General features: G+C 38.4%; 1 protein-coding gene across 2 annotated transcripts; it reads right to left on the bottom strand.

Annotated features, from left to right (window-relative positions):
- Window positions 1–1736: 1736 nt before the first annotated feature.
- Window positions 1737–24951, bottom strand: SLC17A5 (solute carrier family 17 member 5). Of its 2 annotated transcripts, none has more exons than XM_053973996.1 (11): window positions 24726–24951; window positions 21275–21471; window positions 19629–19862; window positions 19084–19171; window positions 16387–16473; window positions 15048–15166; window positions 13969–14127; window positions 11570–11702; window positions 9671–9818; window positions 4985–5075; window positions 1737–3433 (listed from the first exon to the last, which is right to left on the bottom strand). In XM_053973996.1, exons 1-11 carry the CDS (start codon window positions 24784–24786, stop codon window positions 3296–3298), a joined length of 1455 nt encoding a protein of 484 aa, XP_053829971.1. In that variant the 5' UTR covers window positions 24787–24951; the 3' UTR covers window positions 1737–3295. The 2 variants fall into 2 exon arrangements, with proteins under 2 accessions (XP_053829971.1, XP_053829973.1); XM_053973998.1 differs by lacking the exon at window positions 24726–24951 and adding an exon at window positions 23726–24541.
- Window positions 24952–25796: the final 845 nt, after the last annotated feature.

Below are 25796 nucleotides of genomic sequence, written 5' to 3'. Positions count from 1 at the left end.
ATTCAAAAGACCCACCTAAGTTAACTCATATTTTTGGAAGTCAAATACTTTGGACTTCTGTAAGGTACTTGACTGATGTTTTGTACCCTTAGAACAAAGAAGTAGTGAACTGAAAATCACACCCATTACTTTGTGGCATTTCATCTTTTACAAAGCAAGAGGAAGGCACTTGGTCAGGCTGTAAGAGACCATGATTCAGATCTCAGGCAATACCCATGTCACATGCTGTAGGATATTCTGAGAAGTTAATCCATCTCTGTTTCTAATGTTGACAGAAATTTGCACTAAATGTTAAAAAGAAGAAATTTAAGCGGAACTGTGTCAGAAGCAGATATTGAAGAGAAAGCACTTAAAAATACCTGACAACACTAAGACATGTTCCCAAAGCAGTGGTTCAACTCCTGCTCTGAAATGGGTGAAATCTGTTTTGAAACTGACTTCCCTCATTCCAGGTGGACATCCTAATTTGAGGGTTCTTCATGGAACAGAGAGCACAACTTCTTACTCTGCTACTTCTTATCTGTTAAGGAAATGCAGCAAGAAATAACAGTTATGGGATTGTTTCAGGAAAACAGTCACCACAAAAAAACTGGTCAATTTCTGTCAAGATCTTGTGTCACACAGATGAACTGAGACAAGAGGTGCTCAAACCCCTTGTTACCCCTGAAAAAACAGAACATGAGAAATGTCTTTGAACAGGTGAAACTGGCTGAGAGAGCCATGCAAACTGTAGTGTGGCAATGCAATAAAAGTAGTATCATGATTAGCAGAAAATATTTTGACAGCATTTTCTAATAGATTTTCCTTTTTGCAAGCATGATACAGAAAGACAACACTTAAGGGTTTTTTTTGTTTTTTTTTGTTATGTGTTAAAAGCCTCACTGAATCAAGAATCCCACTGTATATTTTGATACTTTCAAAAATGAAATCAGAAATAGCTATTTATATATATTTATACATATATATATATATATATATGTATAGCTAAAATAGCTGTGTAGCCTGTTGTCCACAAATAATATAAAGATTTATAGCATTTTTTCAGTGCTACTTTCCAAGCTGACTTAGAGAGTATGCAAAATGAGTAATAATGGTGCATTAGATGAAGGGAAAAGAAAATCTAGTGCGCTGGTCCAAAAATTTCTGGAGTGCTCAACTGCTGATATGTCTAAAATTCAGTTTTAACTAAATCCAGTTCAGACTCATTTAACTGATACACAGAATGTCTAAATACACTTCTACTGGATCTACTCCATTAAGTATGCTTTTTAAATTTAGATATTCAGCTGAACAGTTTTCAAGGAAAAAGACTAAAAGCACAGGAAGAAAAAGACTAAAAGCAGAGGAAGCTGAAGTTTCCGACTTCAGAACAGGTGGAATTGCAACCCTGTCCATATGTTGCTCTGATGACAATCTCTAGAAAAGCAAAGGCATAAATGAACTTAAATTATATACAATTATTTATTTTTTAAACTTCCCCCCCCTCCTTTTTAACCAAAGATACTGAAAGAGTACAAATTTCTTTTTACATAAAGCACAATTATTACTTTTAATACAGTGTCAGGTGGAAGATAATACTTACCTGTAAAGCCAGACAAAAAACTTCTGAGGAAGGTAATTTTCCAAGAAAACATTAACCATTCCTTAATCCAGTCACCAACCTTGTTGTTCAGCATACTTTGAAAATGGTGTCCTAACCTCAAGGAGATAGTAATTTTCAACAACAGATGCACATGTAAATGTTCAATCCATTTATTGTAGAAACACTGAAGACACAATATAGTTTTAACATACTCCCACTGAATAAGTACTAATTTAATCTGAGTAACACATTGTTTATTGTGGAAACGCTGCAGACACAAACAGAGATTTAAACACAGTTTAAATCCATCATCAGAGAACATGACACTTCAAGGAAGGCCTAAACAAAATGGCTCTTAAAGCCAAAAAGGAGAGGCAGATGCCATTTCCTAGAAATGAAGGAAGGTAGGCTCCACTGGAGCAGCTTTAGTACTGGGCTTTTCTTTTGGATTGGTGGTAAACGAAAAACCCAGAGCCCAGTGATTTTTCCTTTTTATCTAATTGCTCCAATCCAGGAATCTTTGGCACAGGAATTTGCCTTTGCTTTGTGGTTCTAGCATTATTCAGCCATTTGTTCTTAACAAGACCACTGTTTTTATAACTTTCAATCCTGCTCTGTGGCATTTAAGTGCACGCTGTGCAAAGAATGCTCTTGAGTGTCAAATTCTATCTTGATAGGAGAGTAACAGCACCAGGTTGTTGCACTAGTTCTTTTATACTCTAGTTTTATCTGACTAACAAACAAGGCTGTTAGAGAACTGATTTTCCTCATTATTTGCTACACTGGCCTTATTTTATTTCATTTACAGGGACAAGCTGACAAACCTATCTACATGCAAGAGGAAAGAATTCCACTGCATTGATTTAAAGGGACAAAAAAATTAATTGCCAAACGGAAAGTTATTTTAAGGTAATCATGCAGACATTCTATTTCTAGTTCACTCTTGTACATTGCCTAGATTTAAACCACTGAGCTGCACTGCTTCTTCTTTGCAGAGAGAAATAAAAAAAAGGCCTATTTGAAAACCTGCACCACAGAGGACACCTGGTTTACTCTCTCAGCTCCAACGCTACATTTACTTCTTTGTTGCTGTGTATTAGTTGTGAAACTGTATTCATGAAACAGGGAATGTTTATATATTCAAAAATTGTGCATAAAATGGAAGTAAATCACATGCATTTTTAGCCATTGTTAAAAAAATGACAAAATAAAAGTGCTATAAAAGATTGTATGAAACTAGAGCTCTTCTACAATTTTTTTTAAACAGCAAAAAACTATCAGTTTCATAATGGAAATCAAAACACATTTTTGGGTACAATTCTTTGCATGTCACCTCCTTACAGTGCTACAAAATCACTTTACTTTTTCCTCTCATTTTAGTATCAGCAAACATCTGCCTACACGCTAATTCAGAAAATATTAATTAAAACCCGGAAAGTATTAGAGTTTAACACATGGATTTAAAATGTTTCTGATCATATATTTGATATCAAGTCCTAGCATGAAATTTCTATAGTTAATCCAAGTAGTTTCTTGTTAGGAAATAGAACACATAGTTTGCCAGATTATTTTCAGTACAAAAGATACAGAGATAAAGTAGTTAAACTGAATAGCTCTGAAGACTCCTAGGCATCAGCAGGGAAGGCACTTTTCTGGTCACACAGTTCTAAGCACAACGGGACTCAGCACAGCTTTGGTATTTCAACATCTCCTTCAGTTTCTATGCAAGTGATATCCACTGACTGCCCAGTCCTGAACTTCTCCACTTGCAAATAATGCAAAGAAAATTGCTCCAAAAAGATTAATAGAGGCAGCAATATAGAAAACCATCTGCCATTCTCCCACAGTATTCTGTCAAATGGGGGAAAGAAAAAAAAAAAAAGATGCAGTCAGTTTGCAGCTACACACTAAAGAAATTTTAAAATCAATGCTACATGCCTTGCCTATTTAAATGTAAATGCCATTCAGCATGATTTCACAGCAACATAAAAGCATTATAAACATAAAGGACAAAATCCTTATTAAAGTCAACTTCAGTTTTATAACACAGCTTACACAGTCTTATCAGAACTACATTACCCCACCTGGATCAGTTTATCACCAAGATGCAGAATAATTGATACAAATGCAGACAATGTTACTGTAAGGGAAACACTACCTTGGCTTTGAGATCAGGTGATCCAAGAGCTGAAGTGCCCTGCACTGTGCAGTAAGCTATGCCTGATGACTACTTCATGAACATTCCAGACTCATATGCCTTTTGGTCCAAACAAGGCAGCTACCTTAACTCAAATTTCAAGAGTAATCCTCTAAACTCTGGTATTTAAGAAAGGCCTTAATAAATGTGTAGTAAAGAAGTGTGGTTTATTTGCTTTTTGTATTTTTTTTTTCTTTTCAAATAAAGAAATAATATCTATAGATGTCTTAAAGGTTTGGGGTTTTTTTTAAGTTCCAGATGATGGTGTAACTTGTAAATGATATTACTACAAAAACAGAATACCTGAAGCATTAGTGTGCAGAGGAAAGAACTAAGCTGAACAAAAATACCCTAAAACAACCCACTTGTTAAGGTATCTGGAAGAACTGATTTTATTGGAATCAGATATTAATGAATATTTTCTGATTGTTTTTTTGGTTAGAGCATGGTGATTAACACCAAGGTCATGAGTTTAATCCTCATATGGGCCATTTACTTAAAAGCTGGACTTGAAGATCCTTGTGGGTCCCTTCCAATTCAGAAAATTCTGTGATTCTGTGATTTTTAAGAAAATCTTTAGAATGACCTCCAACTCCAAAAAATTCAAGTGTTCCACTAAGCTTATTCCTCCCATCTCTCTTTCTTGAAAGATTTTAGAATAATTCATATGTTCTTTGAAAAAATAGTAATCAAAAACTCCTCAAAAGCCCCAGTGCTTCCCTTTTTCTATCCAAAATCACTACACCACCTTGTTCATCAAATCTAACACTACAATCTTAGTTTCTTACTTATCTGACAAGTGCTGACATTAGAACTCAACACCTCACGTGAGAGCCGAATTAAAAAAAAAACAAGCAAGAACTTGTTCTAATTTAATAAAACAATACCACAAGTGTTTCATCTAGCTGGCATTTTATCAGAGTTCTACTGTGATAAAAATATATTCATTTTATTCCTAGAGAATATAAGGAGTGAGTCAGTAAAATTTTCAAGTCTTACAAAGGTCTTTGATTTTACCCTCATTTTCCTGATCAGAATTGGGACAATAAGAGCTACCAATTAACTAATTCCCAACAATGGAACAATATGCTTACAGGTGTAACCCTGTAAATGTTTTATTTCAGGACTGAAGACTTGAGAAGAGAGAATTTCTGGTCAACTGAGATAAAAATATAACAACTGAAAAATATAATAAACAGACTCACATTATGAGTGAGGTTTTTGGCAATAACTGGCCCCACCATTCCTGGGATGGTAGCAAAAGAATTTGTGATCCCAAGGAGAATTCCAGCATACCTGCAAGAGAAGTTGTTAACACTGCTTATTAACTTGTAAGGCTTATCAATCATAGAAACAATTTGGCTAACCTGATCATGTAGGCCTCATCTTGATCACACAAGAGAAATTAAAACACAAATATTCCAGTGTGAATGACTTGCTTTTCTTCTAATAACAACTGACAGCTTGGCACGTACATTTTATGGGACACAGTTTAGTGGTGGAATTGGTAGTGTTGGGTTAATGGTTGGGTGTGATGATCTTAAAGATCCCTTTCCACTTAAATGATTCTGCATGTCTTTATTTTTTCGGATGCTAGTTATGGAATTTAACTTAAATTGCCTATGGCTTTGCTCAAGATCCATAATCCAAACCCACATCCCCTTTGCTAAGCCACAACCAAACTGTTTGCAATGGATCCACTGGAGCAGTTAAAGGCACATTTCATGTCTTGAAGCAGAAAGACAACAAGAAGTATGACCAAGTGCTGTTTGCCATCAGTAAGAGCTGGTTTGGGTTTCATTGCTAAACTTTTATTTGCCAAGAAAGCAGTATCAGCAGTGTGCCTAGACATCCCCACTTCCATTACAAAGTGTATATTCCAAAGACAGGAGTTCAGAGTGCTGTGGGAGTCCTTCCCTTCAGCTTTCTGTGGGTCAAGGCCAATGGGAAATGGGTCTGACTAAACCAGTTCTGCTGGTTGCCGTTCCTGCAGCTCCATTCTGAGGGCTCCTGTTCCATGAACGTGCTGCTCTCTCACACACAAATGTATGTGTATGCACCAGCGGCCATAAAATCTTGCTGGGAAAAGCTGGTAACTTGCTTAATATCTGAGTCTCAGCACCTCATCTCTACGCAATTCAAAGCTCTCACACAGGCATGTTGCAATACTGAAATTTTGTACCACAAGTGCAGACTTGTGAGAGAGACTGAAGAGAAATAAGAGCCAGATGTTCCACAGAAGTCTGACCTTCTAACCACCAGGGCACAGATCCCTGTTTTAGATTTTCAAGGTGAATTTGTTGGGTGAAGCATCATACAAAATAATAATAGTTGCAGTTTATCGTAAGAAAAAGGAATCATATCCCAGTGATCATTTTAGGCTGTTCAGAATAAAATTATGTCCACACCAATATTAACATAACAGAAACATATTTCATCTCTAAAGAGAAATGCATAGCTTTGGAATTTTCTTCACCAAAACAGGAGAATTCAACCATACAGCATTGTTACAAAAGATTGCAATATTCATTCCAGTGGTATTAGAAAAACGTGTGTTTTTTTCCTGAGAAAGGCAAACAATCATCTAGCCTACTAGTTGATTTTTTTCTTGAAACTCTACACTACATATCAGTTTAAAGCATGGCAATGCTTTAGTTAAAACTTCTTTATTTTTTATAAACCTAGCATGCAGTCTTCCTATCTTGGAAAGTGGTTTAGAATTAATAAGCCTTTATGAAGCTGAATGTCAAAGTAAAAGTTTCCCTTAGGAAAATAATCATATAAAGCAAAACCTTGTTTAAAGCCTTTAAGTAGAACCAAATGCACTTTAAATATCTTCAATGTGTTTAAGCACTACAATACTGCTAACAGACACTTTTAAAACTAAACATAGCTCAATAGTTTCTCTGGTCAACAAAGATCTTTGGCAACCAATTGTTGGCTAAATGCCTCTGTTTATGCCCAGTGTTTCTGACATAGGTTGCATTCTTGATAGTGCTTGCTGTTTGATGCAGATAACTGTGATGGCACTCCCTTAGCACAGTGGAAACTCCCACATGAAAAGGGAAAGCAAAAAGTGACATGTCTGTAGACCAGAACCAATAGTAGGCTGCTGGTCAGGTTCTTATGGCATAGTGGGGATAACCAAATACAAATTAACTTGCAAGAGCAGTCAAGTAGTAAAATCGAGAGTAAAAAAATCCAGCAATGTGAAGTATTTAGTGTACAGCAAAGCCACATGAATATTACAAGGGATCATGGTAACACCAATATTAAAACTTGTAATAATAGAAAGGTACTAATGTAGATTTAAAGAGCTAAAATATAATATAGATTCCCCAAAAGAACAATCTTGTCTGCCTCCTGTCCCCAACCCTTCCCCAATCTAATTCACTAATGGCATAATAAATACATGTTAGCAACCAAAACCACATAGCCAATATTGCTGTTAATTAAGCATCAGCATTTTCATTCACTTTCTTCCTGTGAATATAATAATTATTTCTATCATATTATGCAAGTTTTAGTAGCAAAAAGGGACCATTTGCTATTCTTGGCAGCACACTTGCAAACAATCTAAATGGGTATTTGTGCATTTTGAAATTGCTTTGAATAATTTCTGGTTTTTATAATGTTTTTCATTCAGTAAATTATGAAAAATAAATATTGAGCTCTGAGTACACTCTTTACCGAGGTTTCCTTCACAATTTTATGCAGACTCTGTTTTTAGATCTCTACAATTATGTCAAGCATTTGCTTGAAATTGTGCATTTCTGCCTTGATCATTTTATCCAACAAAGTTCAGACAAGTTGCAAAAAATTAGTTGTGGGGGAGGAGAAAAGACGGTCTTCTTTTTCTTCTCATCTCAGATATTTTTTGCATTTCTGTATCTGAAGAAATTTTTAATGTGACCTTTGTTACAAGGACGTGCTTTTTTTCCCTTCTCTGTCCCCATTTGAACAGATTTACCCTGAAGTAAAGCATGCATGTGCTGAATAGAAAATCACTGATTTCAATAAAACAGCACTCACCCTGAGCATGCCACCACCAAGCAAAGTTTTCCCACATATGCAGCCACTTGCCTCTAGAGGCAATGCTGGGCCAAAGTCTCTGAACTGTGAGCAAGACACTTACCCTCTTGCAATGAGTGTGCTCCCTTCTGCCTGTCTGAGAGGGAAGAACAGCTAGAGGAACTTGGCTGGTGCAAATGCAAAGGGGAAAAGCAGGACTTTATGGAGGGCAGGAAGAACAGTGTGAAATTTGGTCAGAGGGATCAGCAGCAGTTCATGTGAGATAATTAACTATGCCTGCTGACAGGCATCAGCACTGTGTAACATCATTTCTTCTTGTGGCTTTTTTTCAACACCTAAAATATTCTGAATACTGTTATAAACAAATTGACTCTTGAAACACACATATTTGAAATGCAAAATGAAGTATCTAAAATTAGAAGACACATACAACATCCTAGTTTGGGTAACCTCAGCCACTGCCTGCATACACAAGTTCCTTGTATGTGTAAGTCACACTGCAGTTGCATGATTTCCTTTTTCCTGTCACAGCTCTATTGCATTCCATGGACAGGTTAAATTGTACTCATATAACAAGCACCATTTAATACATATTTTGGAAACTAACTGTTGTAGTTTTGCAAAACTAAGCTTGAAACAGAAGTTGTATAATGGTCCCACAATACCCAGAAGAACTATATTAAGTACATTTTCTAAGTTTGCAGTTATATGTGATTTAAAACAAAGTGCAGCACAGAAGCTATTTTTCTTAACTTTCATATTCAATTCAGCATTACAAGCTGTTTATAGCTGGCCACTGATGCCTCCCCTCTTGCTTATTACCTAACCTCACCTGCCAAGATTAACTGGATTCCCACTATTTAATATCCATTTGTTAAGTAAAAAATTGTCCATGATTGTAGATATGACCACCATCATTTCAATTGCCAAAGCCTGAATACCACCTTCAACTGGGATGCAAGGTCTCCCATAAGTTGTCTAGATTATGAGAATTTTTTTTTTATAGATGCTACTTCTACAAAATATTTTTTCCTCTACACTTACACTTAGTCTTTTCATTTTACACATTAATACTGAAACACACTTTTCTTTGGACATAAAATCATTTGACCCTGTTCACATCTAAGTGCTACCACAAATTACTAAATGAATGACAAGGCAAAGTACTTGACTCCTACCAGTGCACTTTTAGAAGAATATACACACATACACACTTTTTGGGAAACTGATAGATCTGCCCAATTATGAATTTGTAACACACTGGAGAAATTACAGCCTGAAGTCTCAACTTTCCATTCTTGAAAATTATTCATTTAAGAGCAATTGTACCTACCTGATTTGTTACCTACTGACAAATCACGTCAACTACTTGTAACAAGATTTAGATTCTAGTGCACAGAATGTTTTTCAAATGCAAATAATTTGCCTGTATCACAGTGCTTAAATATGGTAATGTTCATACCAGAGGTTGATAGCTCCGATGGAAAAGTTGAAAACAGTGAAACACTTAACTGCATTGTACAGTTCAAAAAACACTGTCCTACTATAAACATGAATCAAAAGTCTATCAAGTCTATAATTAAAATCTGTAACTACAGAAATGATATAATTTATTACTTCAGGATTTAAACTGGAATTATTCTAAAATATTGTTTATGTCATATCCTCTGCCAAACTTGCACTTTTTGGAAATACATTGCTTAGTATTGTAAACCCAAGTAATTGTCAGTGTTTACCCTGCAGGCCTGTACAGCACATGCTCCATAGCTACATTTCCAAGGCACTCCAGCAACACAGAAAGAAAAAAAGGGGGTCATAAACTTTTCACATGCACTACCAACAGTTTCAGCAATACTTACGAAGGTGCTATGTCCAGATGGTTGATGCTGTAGCCTGATGTACAAAATCCTCCTAGTGTCGTTGATATGGTCACGAATGCAACAGCCAGTGAGTAGTTGCAGCCTATGAATCCGGCTGCTACCAAGAACAGCGCAGGTCCAATCATTCCTTTAAGAGAGAAACCTCGGAATCAATGGCGTTTAACACGGGAGACACTTGGAGGCTCCAAGGTGTTTTCCGTACCACTCCCACCGCCCCCTGGCGTACAGAACCGGCACCGCACCGCGCGCCTCACAGCGGAACGGCGCGGGATCAGAAACGGTTTGGGGTGGAAAGATTTAGGGTTAAACGGTTTAGGGTTAAAGATCATCTAGCCCCAACCCCCCTGCCACTGGCAGGACACCTTCAACTAGATCAGGTTGCTCAAAGCCCCGTCCAACCTGGCCTTAAGCACTTCCAGGGATGGGGCAGCCACAGCTTCTCTGGCCAACCTGTTACAGTGCCTCACCAACCTCTCAGTAAAGAATTTCTTCCTATTATGTAATTCAAATCTACTCTCTTTCACTTTGAAGCCATTCCCCCTTGTCCTATCACTACATGTCCTTGTAAAAAGGAAGAGCAGATGGGTTGCAAAACTGTTGTTGTCTCAGGAAACAGCAACTAGATCAGAAATAGCCCACTCCAGCAGCAAGGAACAAACTAGATAAAAAAAATTAACAAAAATCAGCAGGTTCTGAAAATTACCTCACAAATTAATTTTATTTATTGCTATAAATAAATTGAAGCTGCACTAAAACTGTGAACCCTGGGTGAATCCAAGATAGCCGCAGAGATGCTGCATGAGGCACTGGAAACAGCTTATCAGCCATCAGGAGCTCGTGCACACTGCTTCCTATCTGCAGTGAACTGGGGTAGCTGTTTCCCAGTACCAGAGCCCATTTACATGACCCCATCATGAGCTCTGCAAACAGCTGCAGGTACATGCTCTTGTTGATGAAGCCAACCTAAGTGCTGCTTTTCCTAAAACAACAACATTTTTTCTCCTGAGTTATGCATACATGGGTGTGAGGTGTGCAGCCCTGCAGTAAATTGAATCACCAAAATAGCATAGGCTTAAAGACAAACAAAATGTCTGAGAATTTATTACAAGAGCTGCTTTAAAGAAAGCAATTGAATCAGCTGAATTGAGAAGGCAGCAAGGATCACCATACAATAACTGGGCTGCAACTTTTGTGGATCCTGTGCCTAATCTGTCTTTTTTTTTTTTTTCCCTTCAATTTCTTTCTTCTGTCCCCTCTTTACTCAGCAATCAACTTGTCTTTCCTAAATACAGCCTTTTACTTTGGTTCATTAAAAGCCTGATCTGGCTGATCTGTTGGTGATTTCAGATCATATCTCCTCCCAATTAGTCAAGACCAATTATTTTGGTCTCCTCCCCATTATTTTGGATTCTGTTTGGTCCTTCTACTGTGGTAGCAACTGTAAATTTTGCAAGTGTATTTCTATTCAGTTACTTTAGTCTTAGATAAACAAAACACTGAACAACAGAATAGGCTCACGGAGAACAATAATCCTGTCAGTTTGATAAATCTTTTTTGATAACAATGTTTCATTCACCCTTTTCTGGTGACTTTACATTTGATTGGTTTGCTTTTAGTCCAATTATCTTGACCTAAAAAAAGCTTTTGACAATCTCTTATTGTTCTCTTATCCAGTAGGCCTACTTCTCATGGAAAAAGATAGGATTTACTCCTGATACATTAATGTACAAATAAAGTTGCTCCTCTCAAGCCATGCACAATGCTGCCTCATCTCACAGCAGAATGTCAGACTACTCCCCCAAGCCCTTAGATTTTCCCAAGTTGATATTATTATATTTTGTAAGATTATATGTTCCAAGAGATGATACTTGCACCTACCTATGAGGGTAAAACTTTTGCGAACACAAACAGTGGAGAAGTTCTGTTTTTCCCGTAAATAATCAGCAATTTGGCCAGACAGAATTATACATAACCAGCAGCCAAAATAAGGCAAGGCAGACAAAAATCCATTCTGTTAAGGAGGTTAAAAGAAGACAGTTAAAACACTAAAATGACAAATCAATCCTGACTTAATCCATAACTACCAATGCAGTCGGACCAAAAACTCAAATGTTTAGATCAGCAACTAGCTTCAGGAAGAAGAAACTGTAACTATAATATCCTGTGGATGTTAACCTGATTGTGGAAGTTTCCAGGATACCAATATCAAGCGAGTTACTAAAATAAGTGGAAGCTGTAAATATTATTCAGAATTTTGAAAACGACACAGATCTCTGGGTTTTGTACTACTGTTACATTATATTATTCCTTATCCATCTGCTGAAACATCTGGTGCTGCCTGTAAATGGAAACAAAATGTAGAACTTGGACTTTTCATCACATCTGGGCTGGACATCCCCCCAGTCTCAAAGCTGAGTTAGTCAGGATCTGATATTCCTTACACTGAAGTCACCAGTTAATTCCCATTACTTTAAACATGTGCTGCTTAGACCTCTGTCTGATTCATGATTTTCTGATGAAGGGAAACAAAAGGTACTACTAAACTGCACACATTTACAGCCTTTCCTATGGATATCCTATTATGGATAGTTACTGATAACAAAGCTGTAATTTGACCTTATCTGTGATTCAAAAGGGGTATTTGAGTAGCAATAGTATGACTATTTGAGTAGCAATAGTATGACCTTTACACACTAGTATGAAATGTGTATTTGTCAAGAAGTGAAAGATTCCCTAGGAATTTTAATTTAAAATGAAACAAGAAATTCAGCCCCACCTGAAGTCCATTCTATCATGTACTTAAGCATGCTGCCTGTTGGATTTCAGTGTTCAGTTTTCAAAAACACTAAGTGAAATTTCAAAAAATAGAGACAGTCTCAGTAATTAAAAAACTTTTTTAAAGCACTATTTCAAAGACATGGCATTATTTTTAACTATTTTCTGTATTTTAGAAAGGAAACAAGAGCAACAACTGTATAATATTTTAAATGGTAATGCAATTTCCATCTAAATGTGTGGCAACAGTTAGTCCCAACACTATTACACAAGCTTTTTTTTTTTTTGATGTTCACAACAGTCAGTAGTCTAAGCTACTCCAAAAAGAAAAATCATAACCCAGACACAAAGGATACCACCTCACAGCAGAACCTGTTACCATTTAATGCAATGGTGTTTTACAAACACATGCAACTGAGAGCTGTGGTAGCAAATGACTTTCACAGACACTGATGCCTTTCAGGGAATACCTGAAGAGGCATATTGAGGAGACCAACCAGCAACTTCAGTTAGTATTTTCCGGCCATTTTGCAGCTTGCCCTAATGCAACCTTCAGTTCTAATGCTTAAGTTCCCCATCTTCTCCTCCCAAGATTGCTGGTATCACCACTTTCTTGCATGGCATTCATCTTCAGATTGCTCTAAACTAGTTTGGTGTGCTAAACCAGGAAAAGACTATGTTAAACTTCTTGTAATTTCTGAGCACCTTTTTATCTTAGCTATACCAGTTTCTCCAGGTAAGCTATGCCATCACCAAAACTGTTTCATTAAAGACAGATCAGTACAGTCAAGTAATTGCTATAAATAAGAATACTCCACCTTTCCCACCCCCTAATTTTTCCCTGATAAATAATTTAATTTTATAAAATTTCGTTTAAAAGCACTATATTTAGACCTTAAGACCATGGTTTTGTTTCATCCAGTTAACTTAGTAAGAAAAGGTATTTTACCTCTGCTGCTCATTGAGGAAAGAAATTGACAATCTGGAAAGTGATTCTATCAGAATGAAGCTTCCCTCTAGCCCCTTCCTCCTGCAAACCCCATCCTTAAAATAGTTTCAAAAATGCCACTTGTTCAATGATTTTCTTATTTTTATTTTTAACTGGGAATGTTCTCCTTTATGAGTTAGCAAAGAAGTAGATACTGTTTCAGAAGCCATAAAACTTGGTGTAAAATCTGAAATAATCATAGAAGCCATATAAAAGGGAAAATATTTTTATAGTTACTGTTTTAAAGCAGAGTAGGTAAAGATGGGTACCATGCATCTTCAAACACAAAACTTAACTTGAAAGCTAGCACTAAGGTAAATGTCAAATAAGTCCATAAAGTGGAAATTTTAAGACGGGAAACATTTTTGACACATCTGTGTAATTGTGTGGAGTTATCATTTCCTAGCTATACCTTTACATTCCAAGGTTCTTAAACAGCTTCCTCCATTCTAAACAGCAGGTGATTTAGTTTGTTTGATTCAGAAGAAAATGACTATACTTGTGCACATCTCACCTCTTGTGCATCAAACCGCAGGATCTCCTTCATGTATGTGGGCAAGAGTGTAAGAAGTGTATAGAAAGTCCAGTTGTAAGAGAAGTGTGCCACTACAATAGCCCAGAGTGGAAGGGACCCCAGCATAGGCCTCCAGGGAACAGATTTCTGTGTAGAAAGCTGGCAAGCAGGAGACAAAGAGAAGAGAAAAAGAAGGAAATCAGGATGTTGATATGAACATTTACTCAATACAGTGGTTTTGATGCTAACCAAATCTATGCTCATGATCCATTCTGAAAGGCACAAAATGAGTCTCAGTTGATAGATGCAAGTCATCAGCAATGAATGAATTACTGCCTTCAGTTCTCAGTGAAGGTTTACTGCTCTGATGTTTACTATTCCAAAGTAAACTAATTACTACATTTTGTAATTCAAAAACTATGGCATCCCTGTTGAAATTTGATGCCTTCTGCTTTTATTATAAATAATTAAATATTTAGTCACCCCTCAGGTGTTGATTTAGCTGAACCTTTCCTGTTCAATCCTAGATATTAACGTTGGTCCCTCAGCCAGCTTCACTGTTCGTAGATACATATCCCCCCAGTCCTAGGAATGAATCTTATGTAGACTTCAGGAACTGGCTCATAAGCATTTTCTCTGTCAAAAGTAATCTATTTCTTAGTCTAGATGGCACACTGAGAAAGAGAAATGCTGTAAAATATTGTATTGCAAATGTTAAAGACATTATACAGGTCTGGATCTAGTCTAAAATGACAGATTTGAGCATTTTTTTAAATACAAAGTTTTTAAAATAAAGCACCTCAACAACATCTGTAACAAAAAGCATTATTATAAATGCTTTGTTTGATTATTGATTGCTTTTCAGTTTATAGCTGTACTATTAAAAAAAAAAAAAGTTTGAAAAAGCCTGCCTCCATCTTAGGTTATGAATGTTATTCTAAAGATAAACATATTTACATAAACATATAACAAAGCATAATAAAACATGTAACAAGCCATAAACAAAGCTTGACATTAACAACCCTGTTTGTGGTTGTTGTTCAGACTTAAGTAGGTTGGTCTCTACCAAAGTGCTGTACCTGATCTTTTAGAGAAGACAGTATGTATTCTCTTTCAGCATGTGAAATGCTCTTGTGAGCTTCTGGTGTATCACTAACCAACAACATCCAGAAGAACCACCACAATACACCAAGTGCACCTATTATGAAAAGATGGGTGAAGAGTTAGAAATTTTAAAAAAGCAATTTTATTGAGTAATACTCTCAGATAATATACTCAGGAGTGTTTTCTCAATACTCTAATATAATTTTAATGAACATTATTTTTCTATCTACTTACGAACACTAGTTCCCCAAAGTGGCTTAACAATGCACATTTAGATACAATAAAGAATGAAGATAACTAAACAGAATGTTTTCTTTTTATTTTTTCCTCTCTTTTTTTTTTTTCTCCTTTACTTGAAGTTCTTCATACAGCAAGAAAGCTGTGTGCTTATACATAAGTGTATTTTTATCAGTCACATGGAAAAACCACAAAGAATATGGCTCACCCTCAGGAAGTAAAAAGTTCACATTAAGTTTAATCACAAAAAATACCCTGTGCACATATACAGAATATCACTACATGCAGCTTAATTGATGTACTATTCCTCCTTTTCTTTCTTAAGCCAACCCCAGAATTGTCATTTGAAAAAAGGTGACTTTTCAATGATTGGTCCAAATTACTGCACTTTTATGTAACATTGTAACTTATTTCATTTTGTTCAGTTCTTTGGTTTGAATCTTTGTGATTTCTAAAAAATTGGAGATTTTTTTTGAGGAAATGCAATTCTTGTTTTATGTTCTGATTCTGCCTTTCCCATGTAGAATACGAAATGGCTCAGACACATAAACAGACTTGTAAAAGGTATTAGCTAAGACATGCTGTTAAAAAAACGATTTTGTTTCAGCTTCTTCTAGAATATAAGTCACAGTAATCATGCTATGCATTCCTTCAGGGTCCCTGTGACTGCTAGAGATTTTCCAGTTTACATTTTAAGCAGCAGTAACTTTTCACACGTTCTTTCATTAGAAGTTGAGATTTATTCCTGGGATTAAAGTTATTAACTCAATTTCACACTTCAAACAAGAAATTTCAGCCTGCTGTTTTCAAGTGGTGGGAGAGTTAAGAGCATTTGACTTGTACCAGCTTTTGTCCAACTCAGAGACAGCTTTGCTCACTGGAAGAAGGCTTATTTAGCCATTCACTTGAATCTACTTAGCCTTAAATATCTCTAATTGCCCAGAAGGAATAAAACAGCAACCCAACATGTCAAACAAGCTTTTAAAACTTAAAATAAGTTTTATAAGATATGATTTTAAAAAAGAATATGGATTGTATTTTTAATAATTTAAAAAAATCAAAACAACACAAACTCACCAAATATGTAGAACACATAAACCCAGTTCATATAGTAACAAATTAAACCAGATAGTGGCAGAGACACAACAGTTCCCAGCTGTGCACCTACCAGAAGAAAGCAAAACAAAGTGGAAAAATAATCAGATCTCCTATGGACCCCTTAAATATAAGTGCCATCTCAGAGTTATTTTTTTTTTTTTGGTAATAAATCGTGAATGAAGATTGTCACTAGAGGGTTGTGCTTTGCTTTAAAGAAGTACAGGCACAATGAGCTGCCTTGGCAACTGCAAGCAAATAGAGCCATAAATCCATAACAAGCCAAAATTAGAAGCAACAAGCAATAAAAGATAAGCATTCTTGGCATATTTGTCCCAATAAAGTGATGGCTCTAACACATCTAAACCAATGCAAATTATTGCTGCAAAACAAGAGAGAGCTGAACACAGTATAATTAAGGCCTTGGGAGTATAATATGACAATACAGTCTGTTTGCATTTTTCATATCTCCTTCTAGCGCCACATACCAGGAAAGCTAGAAACATGAAGCAGAAATCAGGCATATATAACCAGTAAGTTCAAATTCCATGTTTCCTGAATGTGACAGGGTCTAGGATCAAGGGAGAAAGGAAAGATGTGCAGATTCTAGTTCAGAATAAAGCCAAAAGCCAGAAAGAACTATTCCTGTGCTTATAATTCAACATACATTTGGCAAAGAGTAAGGATGGCAGGTGTTTCCCTTTCGAAATCTAAATTAGAAACCCTTAGTATTTACATACTTGACACTCTACTGGTGATAAACAGTAGGTTTTGTCTCTTAATGTTAGCTGTAAAGTTACTTCTCCAAACTTCATCTCAACTCAGAAAATATTAAGATTATGTTGATATTCTGGCTACCTAGATTCCATCTTCATGGAAATAATTTTTATTTGAGGCAGAAAGCTCCAACTATGAATAAAACCACATACATCATGCAAAATATAAATCAAAGTAACAACTACATATAACCTCCACCACATGTTCTCTCAGAAAGTCAACACAACTGTGATTAACTACAGACCACATGATTGCCAACGTGGAAGGAAAGGAAAACGGCCTGCCAAGATTACACAAGATGTCTTATCCACCCGTGACTGCTCACAATGGGCTGTTCAAGGCCACAGACTCTTCTCACTAGTACATTAGCATATATTTTCACACAATACAAAAGGACACTTTAAAAGGTCCCAATTGCTAAATGCAGTAGAAGGTAATCCCAACTCTGTACGCTCTGCTTAACTTGTGTGCTGGGTCTCAGAAGAAGACTTCTTTTAAAGTAGATTTAATTAAATATGAAGATTTTTTAAAAATAGGAAGAAAAAAGCTTTTTGATGCATTAGATGAGTTGAGATAGCTCTTTGAAGGGTCACTTCAATGAGTGATGAGACACTTAGTTCAGAGCAAAGTGAGGAAATGGGAGGAAAAAGGATTAAGGCTGCATCCCCCTGGGAAAAGTGAGTCACTAGACTGTCTTAGCTCCTTAAGAAACTGTAGCTGAAGTTTACATTGTATAGACCTGTCTTCTTGATAAAAAAAACAAATTATTACTAACAAGAGTGAGCAAAGCAAACCATTACTTCAGTAAATGAATACAGAATTTGTCATCCTCAAAGAAATAATATCAATTTTGACTAGCAAATTTAGAAACCTGTATTTTTCACCTGCCCCTCAAATACTGCACTGAGCAACGTGACTGACCAATAAACCCCTAAAAAGAAGGCTCAGAGGAGGTGGGCAAGAACAACATGTCCTTCACTTGGGGAATAACACTGGGTGTGACCAACTACAGCTGCTGCAAAGAAGCTGTCTTTATCTCAACACAAAGGGCACCAGAGAGTGGCTTTGGTTCAGATAAGCAGTATCAGCTGGTGGTGTAAATGTTTCTCCTCATTCAGTCCATTAAAAGTGAGACTGTCTCACTGACTTAGCCAGACTGACAAGAGGGGAGTGAATACATAGATCAGTCGAACACAAAGTACAGAAGTTAAACAACAGAATTTCTTAGAGAACAGACTTGACTTGCAGTCAACCCAAACTGAAGTGTATTGCAATTGCTGTATTTTGCTGTCAACTTACATTTGCTAAGTGCTAACTTATACTTGTACTGTGCTTTCAGTACATTCTGTACCACTATGTTAAATCAAAAAGCTGGTGTAACATCAAGTATCTTCAAAGAAGTAAATCTGATATCAAACATAACACCTTCCAGACACAGAATATCTAGGACAATCTGGTCAGAGAGTATTCGACTCTGACAAGGAGCTCTTGCAGCAATACATGGGACCTTGAATGTTTTTTTCCCCAAGTTCCTCCAAGAACACTTAGAAAACCCTCCAAAAACCAACCAAACAGCTCTATCCTGTGACTGGCCCAGCTTTTTTGTTCCTAATGCTAAATCTTTTTTATTTACAGTATCTTCTATTAATCAGATGCACAGTAATTATTTTCACCACTTATACCAAAGTTTATACTTATTAGTAGATCAATACCTTCTGTCAGGTTATAAAAACCATGAATAAATGAAGAAAACTAATGGAAAGCAAGATTTACTTTAATGTTACGCTTTCTGGATTAAATGCTGATTAAAATTTACAATATAAATCCCTCTGATTTAAGTCAATCCTCCCTGTTACTGCAGTAAAAATTTATAATCCCATTATCAGCGTGGGAATTTCTCACCTGCATATGAAATACTAAGGAGCTTGCTGCGTTCCAGTGGAGGAGCCCAAGAGGACCACATTGAATGCATAGCTGGGAAGGTAACACCCTAGAAAACATCATTTCATTCTGTTGAAATGCAAGGATTTTAGAACTCACTTCAACTTTACATGTTTCAAAGCATACTTCATTAAAAAGCAGTAGTACAATCTATTATAAAAAATGTGCAAGGCATGAGAATAAGGAGGCAGAATTAACTTCTCCTGCTTTTGATTCTGTATATACTGGAAAAGCAGCAGCAATACAAACACCACTGTTTGGAGGCCCTGGTTTCTGAAAAATGAGAATAGTTTTGTCTCAAGTATCCTTACATTTCTTATTTGAAAAGCTTAGGCTAAAATATGGTGCAAATGCTTTAATTATTCTAAAAAACATAAAACTAAGCCACTCAAATGAAACAATCCATATACTATTCCAGTGTAACAACCCCCACAGAGTCTAATCACTACAATTTTAAACAAATTATTCGGATACATTTTCTAATTACGTAGAGGAAACAGGATTACCTCTCCCAGTCCTTCCAAGGCTCTGACAGCTATGAGGTAGCCAACTCCCAAATTTGCAGCTAAGGGAGTAAGCAAGGTGAATACAGAGGTACCAAAGATGCCAAACCCCAGCAATAGTTTGCCTCCAATTCTGCTTGCAAGATATCCTCCTGGAATCTGAGTAATGATATAGCCATAGAAAAAAGAACCAAGGATCCATCCCTGAGTCTCAGCATCCCAAGAATACTTCTCTCCCTAAGAAAAAACCCAACAAAATGCAGTAAGTTAAAGATAGCAGTATCTCTGCCCATATTTTTTATTACATTGATCCACTATTTAGTCCTTTTTAGATAAATTTCAATTTTTTTGTGACCTACTCCCTAGGGTCTCCTTTTTCAACACCCACCTTACTGCAATCAAAGTTGTGTTAAAAGCTAGTTCAGGTAGTTTACAATCTGCTTGGACATACCTAACCCAAGTATGGAAATCATCAGTACATGAAATACAAGTGCTCTGTCAGTTATCCCTTTTTGAATTCTAAGCAGCTTGGGTTACTGACTATGTAAGTCTGCCTGAGTACAAATCCCACTTCCAAACCACAGAGTGGACATTCTGTCATGCTCTATAAAAAAGCTTTACCTGCAGAAAATTTATGGATAAAAAAACAAATAAGGAGATGCAGGTGCTTAAACTTAATGTCAAGAAAGAGAGCAGTCAAGGACAGGGCTCACAAGGGTAGGTGGAATAATGGGAGAAGAACAACAGAGGGAAGATGAGTTTAGTGGACAATGCAATAAAAGTGCAGATGATTGAGATAGGAATTTGCAGCTATAAAGGAAGCCAGCAAGAAGACAGGAACTGTTGTCCAACAAAGTAATTCTGAAATTTGGGATCACTTCCAAAAGACCAATTTTTCCGCATCTAAATGAGCAGCATACATTTCACAGAAATGATGAGACAGAATCTTCCCATAAAGTTCACCATCATAATTTTTTTGTGATAAATAATAAATGACCTCTAAACAAACAAACAAAATGAAAGCAGGAAGATGGCAAGAGTGCTCAGGACTACTTCAACCACAAGACAAGATCTGTACAAGTCCAAATTCACAAAGTTGGGGTCTTTTTAGAAGTCTGTTTTTCTGTATCCGGCAGTTCAGTTAAGAAATGTGATTTGAAGGGTTACTGGAATTCAGAGGTAAAGGATATAAAGACAAAATGCATGATCTGGGAAAGAGATCGAAGAAGTGAAGAGAGAAACATTACATGTTAATTTGTAAAGAAATTGAATTTCATGCTATTTTGATTGTACAAAGAACAGGCAAATTGGACAGTGATGCGAGCTCTGACGCAGATATAACAGTAAGAATTGATAAGTGGCCTATAAAACAGTGAGTCATGGTAGATCTACGTGGTCAAATTAGCCAATTTCTAAGGAATGGCACAGAAAACAGGTATGTAAAAAAGCTGACCCTGAGCACAGCACTTCTCATTTAGCTAGTCATTTAAGGCTAATATTTTCCAGAATAGCTTTGAAAGAACCACTGGAAAGGCCATCCAGTAAAAAAAAGCCTGTTCTCTTGCCACCTAAGTATGGTTCTATCTATCACAGAGCTCTGAAACCACTTTGAGACACCACATTACAAGACAGTATGTCTGAGAGCTCACCGTAGTGTTGCGAGGAACATTTATGGTGGAGGAATGCTCTGGGCACACATTGGAAGTCACATTCTTTGCTGAGCTTGTGTTAGGTTCTACCATATCCACCAGAGCGACGCTGAGGTTCACACGCAATGCATACAGGAGGAAGAACCCAAAACAGGCCAGGAGTGCAAGATTGTAGCGAGCTGAGCAGCATGCAGGGACTGAAAGGAGAGCAAAAGAAAAATGTTTAACAGAATAAGAACAACTCATAAGCAGTTTTTACTAAGGTTGTCAGAAATCTTTGGACAAAAGACAAAAAATTAGCAAGAGGACAAGGTAATTTTTCTTCTTAAGGGGTTTATTCAATAGGGGTAGAGTCTGAGGCTGGTTGAAAAAAATATAAGACCCCACTTTCATACTGATATGCAAAGCAAATGTAATCTTCATTTAGACAACAGGCAGCTACCCACACTAGAGTGGGGACTGCAGAGGATGCATAGTGTGTGGTCTGTGGAAATGGATTTAGAAACAGTTTCAGAACTCCTCTCCAAAATACTGAAGTATTTATTCAAGACAGAATTTCACACTTAAAAACCCCAAAAACAATTAGTGGGAAGTCTGTAATATACACAAAAATGGCTCAAAAAACACAACTACTCCTAAAATAGTCCTGAAGAATGGTCATTGCTACTTCAGGCTGTTTTCTAGGACAAATTTTTCTTCTATGAGTTTGCTTACAAGGGAATATGCATTTGCTGACAGCTGCCAAAACTACCAGAAAGGGGAATGGCAAACACTGTGGTGGCACTGTGAAACAGTAACAGGTTCCCAGTTGCCCAGTACACCCTCTTGGCAGTCACAAGACAAAGGAAGCGAGTCCTAAGATTAAGCATAAAATCTGTGTTGTGACATTAAGTCAGCTCTGCCAGTTGTTTATACACAGATAGCAGACTATGCACTGTAACACAGTTATTGATTTCCTACAGCAGTACACAGCAGCATTTGGCAGAGAGCATTCATCAGTGCCAGGAGATCCAAACCAGAGCTGAGCTGTAAGAGTTTAAATCTCTGCAGCTACTCTTTGTGAACTGGGAATGCTTGAAACTACTGAGCAGGACTGCCAAATTGAGGAGGAACTACAGGAACAATCTGCTGAAATTGCAAATAGAGTGTAGAGTTTCCCCTCTTGTGAGGGAGCTACGTTACTAATGTGAAGTTTTATAAGCTGGATGTCTGAAACTCTGGGAAGGCTGGAGACCAGCAGATATTACATCAGTTTACATCAGTCTACAGTGATCTCATCTTTCAATACTCAGAGTTCAAATGATGAATAGAACAAGTACATCTATCAACAGGACTGACCAGAGCCTCATCTGCTACTGCAGTATGTCACTTGAGTGGATTTTCTGATCTGCAGTAAGAAAGCAAGGACATGCCCTGTGGACAAAGATATCTTCCCCTTCCCAGTAACTCCCCTGAAACAAGGAATGAACCTATGTGATTTTATTTTTCAGGGGGAGCACCAAGAGAGCCTTCCTGCAAGATTGTTTTTCATGAAATTAACAGAACTTTCCCACTTTGAAGTCTCTAATCCTGACAAACTTCATGTGAAGTTCATTATGGCTGCACAAATTGTTAAAATGACACAGAGACGCTGTACTTGGTATGTTCATTTAATAAATAAATAATAAACAAGGCTATTGTACAAATATGCAAAACCCCTTCCAGACCCGTGGTAATTGCAAGGTTTGCCTCAGAAGCATTTGAAAAAGCCATCCTGGAATTTTAAATGACATGAGGGAGAGCAGCCAAGACTTTATTGCTTACATTAAAAACAACAGGCACCGATAATAGGAAGTACTACATAAAACCTAGTCAAGGAGCTTTGTTGTTCTTTGTTGCTGTTTAAAAAGCAATTTGCCTGAAGTAGAATATGTAAAGTCATATAATTTATAAAAATGATTATAATTACAGGTAAGGCTACTTAACTGTTCCACTTCTTGTAGTTGCTGGGGTTAGACAATAATAACAGAAAGCTGAATAACACACTGATGATGTAACCCTCCCTTGGAAATGCAGATTAACTGGAACATCCATTACTCTTCCTCTATAAGGCTCTTACTGGCATACAACTTGCATGGAGAGCAAGCTCCACAAAACAGATGTGCAAGAACTTAAGGTCACTAGTGTCACATTTTTTTCCCCAACTGTAAACATTTTATTGAAAAAAAAAAACCCTAACAAACATGTAGAATTGAAGTCTGAAACAAATAGCTACTAAATTGTTGGTTCTCTGTCATTCCATCATGTGCACTTGAAATATCTATGAATATTAGATCAGGTTAACAGAACAGAAGACTCAAGGAGATTACAGGTGTGTTTCAGGAGAGTGCTATAACCAGAGACACAGACATCCACCCCCCTAAAGTTTAAAGCAGCTAACCAAAGTTTAAAGCATTGGGTTTAAGGTCTTACCTTGACTAGTAGTCTTTGGTCCTCCAGCTATAGCAAATTCTGATTTCAGGGGCATATTTTAAAGCACTGTAGCTATAATTTAACGAGATTCTTAAATTGCAGTTAAAAAAGGTCTGTGCCTTTTTTTAGTTGCACGGCAGTTTAAAGGAAGTTGCTCATCTGCAGTAATTTTCCTTGTGGGTGAGGTGAGCCACCTCCAACTGGAGCCTGATGCATTGTGCAAACTTAAGAACATATTGCTTTAGGAAGACTTGAGCTCAAATTCTCTCCTTCTGGCACTTTTAAAGTAATTTTGTTAGCAGCACCCCTTGATGCAGCTGCACATTTGCCAAGTAGGTTAGGGCATTTTTGTATGGCATGCTAAAGAAACTAAAAATCTTACTCTACTCTTTATAGGTTGTACATTCTGGGAAGCAAAACAGCAGAGATAAATATAAACATGCGGGCTCTGTTGTTAAGCTCTGACCATATATCGAGTCTCCTCTCCTACCGTCGTGCATCCTTTCACCTTCCTTCCTCTCCATACTTGCAACAAGCAATTAGTCTTACTCAAATTCTGCCTTCATATGAAATTTTAACACAATCTCGGTGGACCTCGGTAGCTTTTAATATTTGGACCGGTACTTGGGCTGGAATGTCTTTACTGCAACGACACCGAGCCGAGGGCTGGTGTCTGACAGGGCTGCACGCCTGAGCCCGCCACCGACAGAGCCGCGACCGCTGTCAGGACTCGGGGCCGCGCCTGATCCAGCACCCCTGGGCACCCCGGCGTCCCCGGCACCGAACGCCACTACCGGCGCGGGCGGGCGGCGCAGCTCCCGGGCCTGTCACCGCTGCCCCCGTCACCGCTGCCCCCGTCACCGCTTTTCTCGTCACCGCTGCCCCCGTCACCCCGGCAGCCGCACGGCGGCACCGACCCCGGGCCCCGCAGCGGCGCTCGCCGCCCGCGCCTCCATGGCAACGCGACGCCGCCACACAGAGGCAGCTGCGCCCGTCTCACCCGTGTCGGGCTGGGGCTCCTTCAGCAGCGGGGTGCGATCCTCTCCCTCCTCGGGCTCCATCTCGCTGCTGCCACCCGCACCGCGCAGCGCGCTCAGGGCCAGACCGCCCGGCGCCACCGCTGCGGCCGGGAGCGCGGCGCGGCCCGGACCGGCTCGTCTCGGCTCAGCTCAGCCCGGCTCTACTCGGCTTCAGTTCCCCGCGCCGCCGCTCCCTGCCCGCTCGGCTCTGCCCCGCCGGGGCCGGACAGCGGCGGCCGCGGCCCCGGCGATCATGTGACGGGCAGGGGCGGGCCGCCCGCAGCGCCACGCTGCTGCCGGGGCCGCTCGGCCGCCATGTTTAGTGAGGGCGGCTGCTCCCTCCCTCACTCCCTCCCTCCCGCCCGCAGGCTGAGGAAGCCGCACGAACGCGCCCACAGGCGGCGGCGGGTGTCGCTGTGCGCGATGTCCCGAACGCTGAGGGAAAAGTTCCTCATAGTTAGGACAGATCTGATCAGGCTGATTCACCACAAACGACTGCTCAGTGCAGGCGAGCGGCCTGTCGGTGCGGGTCCATTGCAGCAGCCACGGGCGGAGAAGGGAAGGCTGGAGGTGGAGGCGCTGGGTCTCTCTGCAACCACCGAAATACCATTTAATAATAAATTGCAGTATCTGCAGCGCATGGTCTTTTTGCTTTGTGTGTGCGTGCAGTGCGCAAGTGCTGGAGTGAGGTGTTAAAATCAGAATGTGAAGGGGTTGGAGTGGACCTTACAGATAATCTTGTCCAATCTGCGACACCTCCCACTACATCAGGTTTCTCCAGCCTGGCTTTGAACACTGCCAAGGTTGCAGCATCCACAATCCCCCTGGGCAACCTGTTCCAGTGTCTCACTACCCTCACAGTAAAGAATTTCTTCCTACTATATAACCTAAACTTTTTCTCTCTCAATTTATACCCATCACTCCTTGTCCTGTTAGTACAACTTCTGATAGAGTTCCTTTCAGGCTTCCCTCCAGGCTCCCTTCAGATGCTGGAAGGTTGCTATGAGGTCTCCACCTTCTCACAACTTTCTCTTCTCCAGGTGAACAGTCCC

Source organism: Vidua macroura, chromosome 3 (assembly GCF_024509145.1).
Source record: "Vidua macroura isolate BioBank_ID:100142 chromosome 3, ASM2450914v1, whole genome shotgun sequence".
Classification (NCBI taxonomy): domain Eukaryota; kingdom Metazoa; phylum Chordata; class Aves; order Passeriformes; family Viduidae; genus Vidua; species Vidua macroura.
Note: the sequence above shows the minus strand (reverse complement) of the source record. Positions and strands in the feature narration are given on the sequence as shown.